Below are 11,499 nucleotides of genomic sequence, written 5' to 3' on the forward strand. Positions count from 1 at the left end.
ATATTAATGATCCCCAATCTCTTATGTGGTTTATTCCCTAGTAAAGAGTTCAGATATGTTTACTCTTTGAGACACCTTACAAAGCACCATTCCTATAGTAATACTGATAGTAACCTAAAGCAATGAAGGAATGTATGTGTCTTTTAAATGACTTAGTCCACAAATAGGGCCTGACTTGCCCAGGTCCATATAACCAACCCACCAACATATTTTGGCATAATGACATTTCCATCCTTAGCTGGAAAATGCCTTAGAATACCAAGTTGGGTCACTGTGGTTTGATTGCTCTTCAGATACTCACCATCATTTTGTAGTGCTCCAAATCCTGTCACAAACATCTCACTGCCTGGGGGAAATTCATGGCATGCATCAGGGAGGCAAATCCTATGTACTGCATTTGTGTAGGGAACAGGGCTAGAAAGCTCTGCAACTGAAATATCATAGTCGTGTGATGGATACTTATATTTTTCATGGACAAATATCCTTCGAAGGCCTTGTTTCATCTTTGGAGGCTTTATTGTTACTCCAAAGGAAACAGTCCATCTGGCTGGGTCATTATACCTGACAAAAAAGTACAAAGAATAAATTCCACTTTACCATTCTACCAATGTAATGACTTATATTAATCAATTTAGGCTGCTGGTGTCAATATAAGTTTTCTTTTTAAAATTATAGTTTCTATATAGAAAAGCAAACTCTTTCTAATCTGCGAATCAGGCTCAGGAGTAACATCAGAGAGAAATGCCACAGCGGCATGGTTTTTAGGAGATACACGCTACTCTGCGTTTGAGTTGCTCACTCCAGATCCTAGGACTTTTTGACATTTCTAGGAATCAGTGATTCAAAGAGACATATGGAAAGCATATTCTATATGGAATCAAAGAACTAAATGTATTCTATGCACCATGTTCCCCACCCACAAACATACACATTTCTCTGAAAACTGCAAAGGCTACACATAAATATAACAAAGTATCACTGTCCTATTTACATAGGTATTTTGCATTTGCATTGGGTGAAGATTGTATTCCAAGGAATGGAATAGTCAACTCAGTGGTATAATTTAATACTACCAAATTTCTTCATATTTAACTCTTTCTTGCCATGTGGAATTTCCCCACTGACCTACCATCCACCTAGTCCCATCTCTGATAGATATACAGCAGAGAGATATGGCTCTTTGACATCAAGCTCAAAGTCAAAAGATGCCTTTAAAATTTATTTAAAACTCCTACTTCCGTGGCAGCCCAGGTTGCTCAGCAGTCTAGCGCCACCTTCTGCCCAGGGTGGGATCCTAGGGACCAGGGATAGAGTCCCATGTGGGGCTCCCTTGCATGGAGCCTGCTTCTCCCTCTGCCTGTGTCTGTGCCTCTCTCTCTCTCTCTCTCTCTCTGTGTGTGTGTGTGTGTGTGTGTGTGTCTCATGAATAAATAAATAAAATCTTAAAAAAATTTCCTGCTTCCTTTGACAAATTATTGTGGATAATTTATCTACATGTACTTTGATCCCATTTCCATTTTCAGACTATTAAACCTCTTACTGAGGTTTATGAGTGTCCCACTCTTGGGATGTATATGTTATCTTTATATTAAACTCATCTCTTTCAGGGTGCCTGGGTGGCTCAGTCGGTTAAGCATCTGCCTTCAGCTCAGGTCAGGATCCAGGGTCCTGGGATTGAGCCCTACCTTGGGCTCCAGCTGAGCCGGGAGCATGCTTCTCCCTCCCCCTCTGTTCATGCTTTCTCTCGTGTCCATGCTATCTCTCTTTCTGTCATAAATAAATAAATAAATAAATAAATAAATAAATAAATAAATAAATAAATAGAAAAACCTTTAAACTCATCTCTTTCAAACTTCATGAGGTATTTCCTTCCTGCCAAGTCCCAATGCACCTTGCTTACCCCAGTCATTCACAAGCCAGTCATTCAGGACTTACATTCTAAAGCAGTGAGCGGCACTCACAAGCCATGTGCTATTAATTAAAGTTGCTCCACAGCGGTGGATTCCATCCCACTGCAGGCTAGCTTGCCACGGCCATTCTCCCTCTTCTACCTGAGTCCCACCAACGATCCTGAGACTCTGTCTTGCAGTTTTACTCCTTCGTGTCCCACAGCCTGTCAAAGAGAGATGATGTGATGCCTTACTTAGCAGTTGCTTTTACGTATCAAACTGTGTTACTATCTCAAATTTTTGTACTTTGTGCTCCAATAGTATCAAGCATTTTCTCTTGTTCTCACTTTTCCTTAAACTATAGCCATTCATTAATTTAATAACTATTCATCTTAAAGATTTAAGTCAATCATTACCTCCTCTGGGATGCCTTCTCTAACAATTCCTCTGCCCCCAAACTGGATTAGTTATGGCTTTCATGATACTTCCATCATCTTCATCATCATCTCTATATATGTGTGTGTACATATATGCATATGTATACATGTCAGTCTGTATATACATGTATATATGCTAATAGTTACCAGTACTAATTATATACATACTATATGTATACTATGTATAAGTGTATAGTACATACACATAATATATATTATACATATAATATGTATACATATAACATATATATATGTATATTTAGCTTATAAAAGGGCTTCTTAACCTTGGCACCCTTGACATCTTGAGATGGATAATTCTTTGTTGTGGTTAAGCTATGCTGTGCATCACAGGATATTTAGAAGAATCCATGGCCTATACATATTAGATGCCAGTAGCATTCCCCTGCCATCATGATAACCAAAATGTCATAGTGGGATCCTGTAGGGGTCAAAATTGCCCTACTTTGAGAACTACTGCTTTAGAATTATGTATCCATACATTAGGTTCATACATCTAGTCTCATTAGAGCATGAGCTGCTTTAGGCAAGAATTATATCTCATCCATTTTACATCCCTTTTGCCTAATACAAAACTAGCACACAAGAGTTTCAGAATAAATATTGGTGGCAAGAATACACACTATTTAGGTAACAGGATTATTCTTTGGTCCCATGTTTAATCAAGTTTGTGAATTAACCAATATTCTAAGCTGGTGAGTAGTGTACTTCTTTCAATCTTTTAAGATATATTATCTACTAATTTTATACCTATTAAATGTATCCTCTAGATCATGGGGGGTGGGTACCCTGCTTTATGGAAAGGGAAATACCAGGCCTAGAGTCAGTACTTTTAAAACATAAGTGAAAATATTATCTGGGCCTTCAGTAATTTTACCAATATATATCCCAACCCCATGGTTACCTATGATTTCTATAGTATGGAATTAATAGCATCATGAAGATTTTATTTAATGTAGAATAACAATAAGTTTCTGCCTGTAGCTGAAAATTTCCAACATACAGATTACTTTTACATAATCTTTAGAAAATGTTTGTGAGAATATATTGTAGAAATTTGCAGTAAGAACATGGAGTCTTTTCTCCCTTTAACAATGGTTCAAGTCACTTTTTTACACATCTGTCACAGGCAACTATATATCCACTCCAAAGTTTTCCCAATTTTTTTATTCTTTGGTAAGAAAATGTGCCTCAAAGATAAGTTAAAGCATCCCGAGCTGAGCACAGACCAAACTTTATTCTGACCCTATAACATCACACAAAGTATTTACAAAGTAAACCTAAATGATCCAGTGTTAACTTTTTACATTCAGGTAATGCAATTTTTAAAAATATATAACACTTACAACTGTTTATAAAGTTGTCTGTTTCTGTCTTGTTGATTTCTGAAATACAAAGAAATGGTGAATAGAACAGGGCCAGCACATCAGAATTTCATAATGCCTCTGAGTACTTCAGATAGGAAAGGTGGTTAATTCTGTTATAAGACAGAACCTCTAGGTTGTAAAAACAAAAAACAAAACAAAGCAAAAAAAGCAACACAGTTTATTATAGACAGAGTGTGGTCATTCCTTGGGAAAAGGACGATCTAAGCAGTGTTTCTTAAACTTTAGTGAGGATAATTGTCACATGGGGAGCATCTTTATACTGGCAGTTCCCGTTCTTCTTCCCAGTAATTCTGAATCAGAATTTGTGATGAAACCCAGAAATCTGAGTTTCATACCAGAAAATGAGATGTGGTATTTCCTCCTTTTGGGGAATACTACTTTAAATCATAGTATTAATTCCCTAAATGTAATGATATGTTTACTGACCATTATTTCAGATTTTTTCCTTTACTGAATTCATAGGCATAGCCCCATTTGTATAACACACATGAGTAGCAGGTCTATAAATCTGTCCCCCATTTAAAAATAATGTTATCCTTTTCTAATTTTTCTTTCTGCAAATTTAGGAAGACAATTTGCCCTCTTTTCGACTCTAGCCCATGGCTCTTTAGCTTATTGACTTCTCAACGATCAGGCCCTAACCCCATGCAAACACTAAGCCAACCAACAGATACATAAAACTCTATGCATTTAATGTCCTGATTCAGTAGAGTTCCAAAGACCAAAACTATTTTCTTTGCATATGGCAGAATAGGAATTCTAAATACAAAAGTGTAAATGTTAATTTTTCTTTCAGTATTTAAAAGTGTTGACATGCTAGAAATCTATATTCTAGAAGTACTTCTTTCTGACTTCCTCTTCTGGCTGTTTTTGGGGGAAATGGCTCAAATAAGAAAGTGACCATTTATTCTCATTTAATATTAAATACCATCACCACTAATCTCCCTGTTTCAAATAACCTGTTCTCCTCTATCTCACCCTCTTCCTAGAGAAAGTTCTGGCTTTACATGTTGATACTACTAACAGGGTCAGCTTAATGGATGTGTATCTACATTGGGTCCTGAACTCAGCATGACTTTGCACTTCATTAAATGTGCACTCTTAAAGTTCTTGATATTTTTTATTTCATAACTTGTGCTTTTAAAATAGAATAATAGAATAACAGGGCATGGTGTGAGCAGAAGAGATACACACAATATGTGTCCATGAATTCTTAGCTCTCCATATGCATGTATCATTCATGATACACTATGAACTCAAGAATCCTGGTGAATCCACAATGTTCAGCAAACTCAAAGTAAGGTAAATGTGTGATGTCTACCACTAAAGAACCAGGGAGCACTGTCAGTCCTATTTGAAGCACAACTTGCTTAGAACACAGAAAGAAGGCAAGCATTCTACTAGACACACACCAAGTGAGCCTATTATATCCTTTCTTGCTCCCATTATGTCTTTTTATCAGCCAGTAGATTCTGCTGAAAATAATGACATAGAAGGACTTTTTAATTCTTCCTCACTTAAGCTGAAGGTAGATAGTATTGGTAAAATGTGCACGTATCAACAGGGGAAACAAAAATTGTCAAGCCAGCTGTGTATACTGTTTCCATTGATCTGTTAGCAGCCAAATTCATGCGTGTGTCAGCTATGAAATACAGTTGTATAATTTTCATAATTCTGCATACTTAGATGAAATTACATTTACATATGTAATTGATATTTTACCATATGAAGATGAATAATACAATTCTTTTTTTTGAATAATACAATTCTTGCTAGTAATTTAAAATTTTCATTTTTTCACTTAGAATGGTGTTAATTAGCAAATAAAAACACCATGGCAAGTCAAGAGAGACTGTAGAAAAAAGTCATATTTTAATACTCTTAACAGTATTTTTTTGTTGTTTTTTGAAAAGAGTCCAAAATTTTGTACCAGGCTATATAAGTTATGTAGTTGGTCCTAATTACTCAAGCCTTCCTTCCTAAGCAAGCAGGGTAGGTGATCATCAGGTCAGGTCTCTAGTTAGGTCTAACAGCGTTGATGTTAGCAACTTATGTTCCTACTTTCTACTTATACCATATCCAATACTGTGTCCACTAGCCACATTTGTCTAGTGAGCTCTTGAAATATAGCTAGTCTAAACTGAATGTGCTATAAATATAAAATATACACTAAATTTGAAAGTCTTAGTACAGAAAAGAAAGAATATGAAATGTCTTAGAAATAATTTTTCTATTGACTACTTGTTGAAATAATACTTTGATATATTGGGCTAAACATCAAATTATTTAAATGAATTTCACATTTACTTTCACTTTTTTAATGTGGCTACTAAAAAATGTAATATCATATGTTTGGTCCACATAATATTTCTATTGACTAGCATTGTTCTATAGCACACAACTTGATTCTTAACCAAACTTTACTTCCATTGAGGATCTCCTGTTTCTTATTTTCTAGTAACAAGGACCTATCCCTGCTTATTTTGTTCCCCTACCCTCAACAAAAAATTCAGACTTTTTAAATTAGTTGTAAAATATACCAAAAATAACTGAAAATACATTATAAACTTTTCATTGGTAAATGGTTTAAGGGAAGAAGCTGTAACAAGGTATATCAATGAAACTTGAAGGCAAACATGTGGACGGCACGACCCTTTCCACACATCACACCCTCAGAACATAAAATGGAAGTGACAGGAAGAAGGAGAATATACAAAGCCATTTTCTTCACTTATAATTGGATGCCATAGCTGAAGTATAAGGCCCAATACAGGAAAGAACCCAGGCCCAGAGGTAATGACAGACTTGCATAGGAAGCATAAGTTTAGGGTAGTATTAAAATACTTCATTAGTACCAATTTAAGCCCAAAAGAAATGTTCTGTTGTGGCAAGACTCCATAATTAAAGGACATCCAAAACAATTTTTTTTAAAAATTAGTGCCTAAGGGGCACCTCAGTGGTTCAGTCACTTGAGCATCTGACTTGATTTTGGCTCAGGTCATGATCTCAGGTCATGAGATCAAGCTCTACATCAAGCCCTCTCTCCCTTTGTCCCTCCCATCTTCCCCTAAAAAAAAAATCAGTGCCTAAGACCAAAAGTAACATGGAGCTGTTCTATATGTAAGAGAATTAAACTAAATAAGAGAAATAAACTTACTTTTAATTTCAACTGATTCGGGATCTAATTTAGGGGGTCCTACAGCATCTTGCAGCTTTTCAGGTAGAACATGTTGAATAATTTTATTGATGGCTTCAGGATCCTCAGTAGAGCGAAATCTAAAAATCAGCAGCATATGAGCCAACACTCCATGTTCCTCTTGACTGTGGACCAAAAAGAAAAAAAGAAAAATACGGTTTTAAAAGATATAGTTCATAATTAGATTTATGGTAATATCACAATCTATTTTTTCTTTATCATCCATTTAAAACACATACGCAAAACAAATCCATAGTGTAATTGAAAAGATACAATTTATTTTCTTCTATATTCCTATCATTTACCACATATAAAATTTCCAACTCAGCCTCCCTGATAGTAAGCTAGTATGTTTACAGTCTCCCTTAACACCAAAATATCTAGTTATTAATATAAAAAGACACTCTCTTGTCAACCATTCAATACTATCCAATATAACGTATGGTCAATATGAAATCAATTCTGGCTTTGGCTTTCAGGCTTAATTCCCAGTGGCTTAAATCCAATGATATCTCCTAAGCAACATCATGCTCTCCTAAACAACTTCTAATCGTAAGGATATTAGGAAGCTTAACCAAATTATCTAGACTTCATGTGATTATATTTTCAAGGTAGAGCATTAATTAGCCTTAGCATTGTTTGAATGAATTACTTGGAATCATCTTTGACCTCTCTTTCTCATTCTCTATTCTAGCCTCTTCACATACAATTAGTTCTCAGAGATATAGTCCTCACCATACAATGTGTTGACTTCTCATTTAACATAAATTAATATAATATTAGTATTAATGTATTATTAATATAAAGTAAAACCTTATTTTTAGAGGTCAGCTTTGTTTACCAGTTATAAATTTGTTACCATTTGATGATCCATTCTCTCTGAAACAGTGCTTTCTTCAAATATACCCTTGTGTGTGCAAAGAGATTTATATATATGTTTATCATAACCTTGTTTTTAAATATCAGAAAAAAATATGTAACAATCCAAGTGTCCATCAAAAGTCATTGGCTAAATCAACACAATGAATTGTTAAGAATATGTGTTATTTCTGGAAGTGGAATTATTGGAGAGGGAGTTTTGCTTTCTATTTTATTTAATAGCATGCTATTTGAATTTTATATAAGTTTGTACTGTTTTTGTAATCTGAAAAAAACAAATAGGACTTTTTTTTTAAAAGATTTATTTATTTATTTGTGATAGACATAAAGAGAAAGAGAGGCAGGGATACAGGAGGAGGGAGAAGCAGGCTCCATGCCGGGAGCCTGACGCGGAACTCGATCCCGGGACTCCAGGATCGCGCCCTGGGTCAAAGGCAGGCGCCAAATCGCTGAGCCACCCAGGGATCCCCCAAATAGGGCTTTAATGAGATTATTGTTATGTATCTCACCCCTTTTCACTGACTAAGCAACTCTGTACAATAATTCTTTCTTCTTTCTCTTAAACTATTCCTATACTGCCTAATGGAAACAAAAACCAACAAAACCTTCTCTCTACCCCAGCTATTCAATTTATGTCTCACCTTCTTATCACAGCAAACCTTCTTGAAAGGGTAAATTACACTCTGCCTCATATTTAGTTCCTTGCAAACTGCTTCCTCCTCTTCCATTCCACTGAGTCTTTTTTTCTACACTAAATGGCTTCCTTATTGACATATCCAATGAATTCTTTCCAATCATATTCCTTGGTCTCTTCAGGAGTATTTTGTCAATGCTGACCATTCCATGCTTGAAACTTATTGTCTTTCATGTCAGGGGTGCCTTTCTCATGATTTCTCTTTTTCCCTTCTCCTTCCCTATCTATTTCGTAGGCTCCTATTTTTCCCCCAGCTCCAAATACCAAATACTTAGGTATTGTTTTCTTCAGATATTTTTTAAGATTTTTTTTTTATTTATTCATGAGAGACAGAGACAGACAGAGAGGCAGAGACACAGGCAGAGGGAGAAGCAGGCTCCATGCAGGGAGCCTGACGTGGGACTCGATCCTCGGTCTCCAGGATCAGGCCCTGGACCGAAGGCAGTGCTAAACCACTGAGCCACCCGGGCTGCCCCTTCAGATTTTCTTCATCATCATTTTTTTCCTTGCATTACCCTTTTTCTGAGAAATTCCATTTACATCCACACTTTTCAGTATTTTGAGTTGATAATGAGCAAAGGCTCATCTTGAACTCAGTTCCTTTTTCCTTCCCTGAGTAAGACCTATATTTTAGGCTCATGTGTCTCCTACTATCTCAATTCAGCATCTCTAAGATTGATTTCATCTTTCCTACAAACTTGCATTTCTTTCTATTGATTGCAGAAGAAATACTAATGAGTAGAAAGATTACTGTGATGAAAAAGTAAAAAAATTGGAAAGTGATTTGGAAGGTAAAACTGGTAGAACTTAGTTATTCATAAAATGTGAGAAGCCCGGAACATGGAGGAGTATAGGATGATGTCCAAGTTTCCCATTGGTGTTGTTGGGTTTTACCTGAGTTAGAGAACTTTCTGTGGAATCTCCATGTGGAGATGTGCATAGTATATAGTTCTGGAAATCAAAAAAAGCAGTTTAGATTGGAAATAGAAATTTGGATTTCAATAACATATGAGGTCACGTGGGTGCATGAAGTCTCCTTGAGAGAGTGGAAATTTAAGGATTGGAGAAGTAAATACAGATCCAAGAGAGAATAGTATTTCAAATGCCAGAGAATATAGACTTTTCAGAAGACAGTGGTCAAAGTAGCACCACAGATGTCGGCTAAGTGATAGATTGAGAAGGAACTCTTGGAGTTTTTGTCATTGAAATAATACTGGAAACGGCTCTCATTCTATTTTTGAAAAATACAAATAATTTTTATTAAGACAATATATTAATTAAGACCCTCATATAGTATTTTGCTTAAAATATTATGCTCTGAGTTTCTATTTATTGATGTTGATTATTAGATCTGGAATTTTCTTAGGTAAATATTTGGAGCAGAAAGGGGTAGAAAAGAAAAAATAAAACTGATAAAGAGAAAAACCAAGAGTTTAAGACAAATATCATCTACTAAATCATTTTATATAGGGGACAATTGGCTATTAAACTAAGGAATACGGTTTAGGTTCCTACTTATGCTAATTAGTTTCCAAAAATACAATTCAATAATATACCTCTGTCTCTGGAAATCCATCACCTTGCAAATGCTTTCTTATGGATTTAGAGAATTAGTAAAGCAAATTATAGCCCATGTCTTAGAACAGTTGTCAAATGAATGTTGGTTTAATTGAATTATATCATATCATTAACATTTCAAATAGTATTTATTACTGACCAAGTTAACAGTTTTATTTTCAACTTATATTCAGAAATTGTAATTTTAGATCTACATTACCTGAACTTGATAATGTGAGACTTGACAAATTCTTCCCTCAATGGAGAGTTATGAAATGCATTTTTCACCTGTTCCAAAAATATTCAAAATATGTCAACAAGAATAATTTCCTGCAAGTCATTTTAAGCTCTATGGAAAATTTAAAAATAAAACAAAACAAACAAAAAACAAATCAGAAAGCATTAACCAACATTTTACAATGCATTCAACTTGAAAAATCTCGAAGAATCTTTTCTGGTATTCTACTCAGTGATTTCAAATGAATCCTGTCTTAGGAGTTACAGTTTCTGGGAACGATAGTAGTGGGGCCAAGAGTGCTATTTGCTGTGGTACACTCAGAAAGATACTAAAAAGAATAAACACGTTTATTTTAAGAGGAAGTCTATATCTCATGCCCTGAGATACTGACTTACTTCTACTATAGATAAACAAAAGAAATGAAATAATTCTGCCAAGTGATGGTTGGGTCATAGATATGAGTGTGTGACAAGTGTCACATGGTTCTTAAAACCAGTGGAAAAGTTGCTGAACATCCTGGCATAACCTGCACCTAATTCAGGACTCAGAATGGTCTTAGAAAGGTCTGTGTGAACTAGGATACTTAGCCTAATATGTTCTGTAAGGTTTATCTCATTTTTTAAAAAAATATTTTATTCATTCATGAGAGACAGAGAGAAAGGCAGAGACACAGGCAGAGGGAGAGGCAGGCTCCATGCAGGGAGCCTGATGCAGGACTCGATCCCTGGACTCTGGAATCACACCTGGAGCCAAAGGCAGATGCTCAAATGCTGAGCCACCCCAGCCGTCCCTGTAAGGTTTACTTTAATAAGGTAGAAAAATGTATCTTCTGGAGATATTTCTTACTACTACAATTAAGAATTCTAGCCAACTTACATTTTTAGTTAAACATGTCAAGTTTACTTGATTTCTTGCCTTCCGTGTGTGACTATTGACCAAACACAGTTACAGCAAGCTGGTGATTGACTATAGAAACAATGAGCCTTTTTACTCACATTTTTTGTTGACTCCTCTTTCTTTGTGCCCAAGGGGAGTTACTTCAATTATGGGACAAATCAGCATAGTACAAGTGAGTCCTCTAATGACCACATTCACTTGGATATTTTTATTTAAGGGCTTATATTTAATCAAATAATTTCAAAATTATTGTTAATTTTGAAGAGTGTTAGAGTCCTATTCCTTTATACGTAAATCATTCTGGAT

General features: G+C 35.4%; 1 protein-coding gene across 1 annotated transcript in view; it reads right to left on the reverse strand.

Annotated features, from left to right (window-relative positions):
* LOC129521223 (transmembrane protease serine 11E-like) overlaps positions 1 to 11,499 on the reverse strand; it is a 43,122-nt gene that overhangs the window by 10,361 nt on the left and 21,262 nt on the right. The window contains exons 4-8 of the mRNA XM_055342505.1: positions 10,279 to 10,346; positions 6,890 to 7,053; positions 3,691 to 3,729; positions 1,936 to 2,113; positions 302 to 561 (exon numbers count right to left, since the gene is read on the reverse strand). Of these exons, the coding sequence (XP_055198480.1) occupies positions 302 to 561; positions 1,936 to 2,113; positions 3,691 to 3,729; positions 6,890 to 7,053; positions 10,279 to 10,346 (709 nt within the window). The remainder of the gene's footprint in view (positions 1 to 301; positions 562 to 1,935; positions 2,114 to 3,690; positions 3,730 to 6,889; positions 7,054 to 10,278; positions 10,347 to 11,499) is intronic.

Source organism: Nyctereutes procyonoides, unplaced genomic scaffold (genome assembly GCF_905146905.1).
Source record: "Nyctereutes procyonoides isolate TBG_1078 unplaced genomic scaffold, NYPRO_anot_genome, whole genome shotgun sequence".
NCBI lineage: Eukaryota > Metazoa > Chordata > Mammalia > Carnivora > Canidae > Nyctereutes > Nyctereutes procyonoides.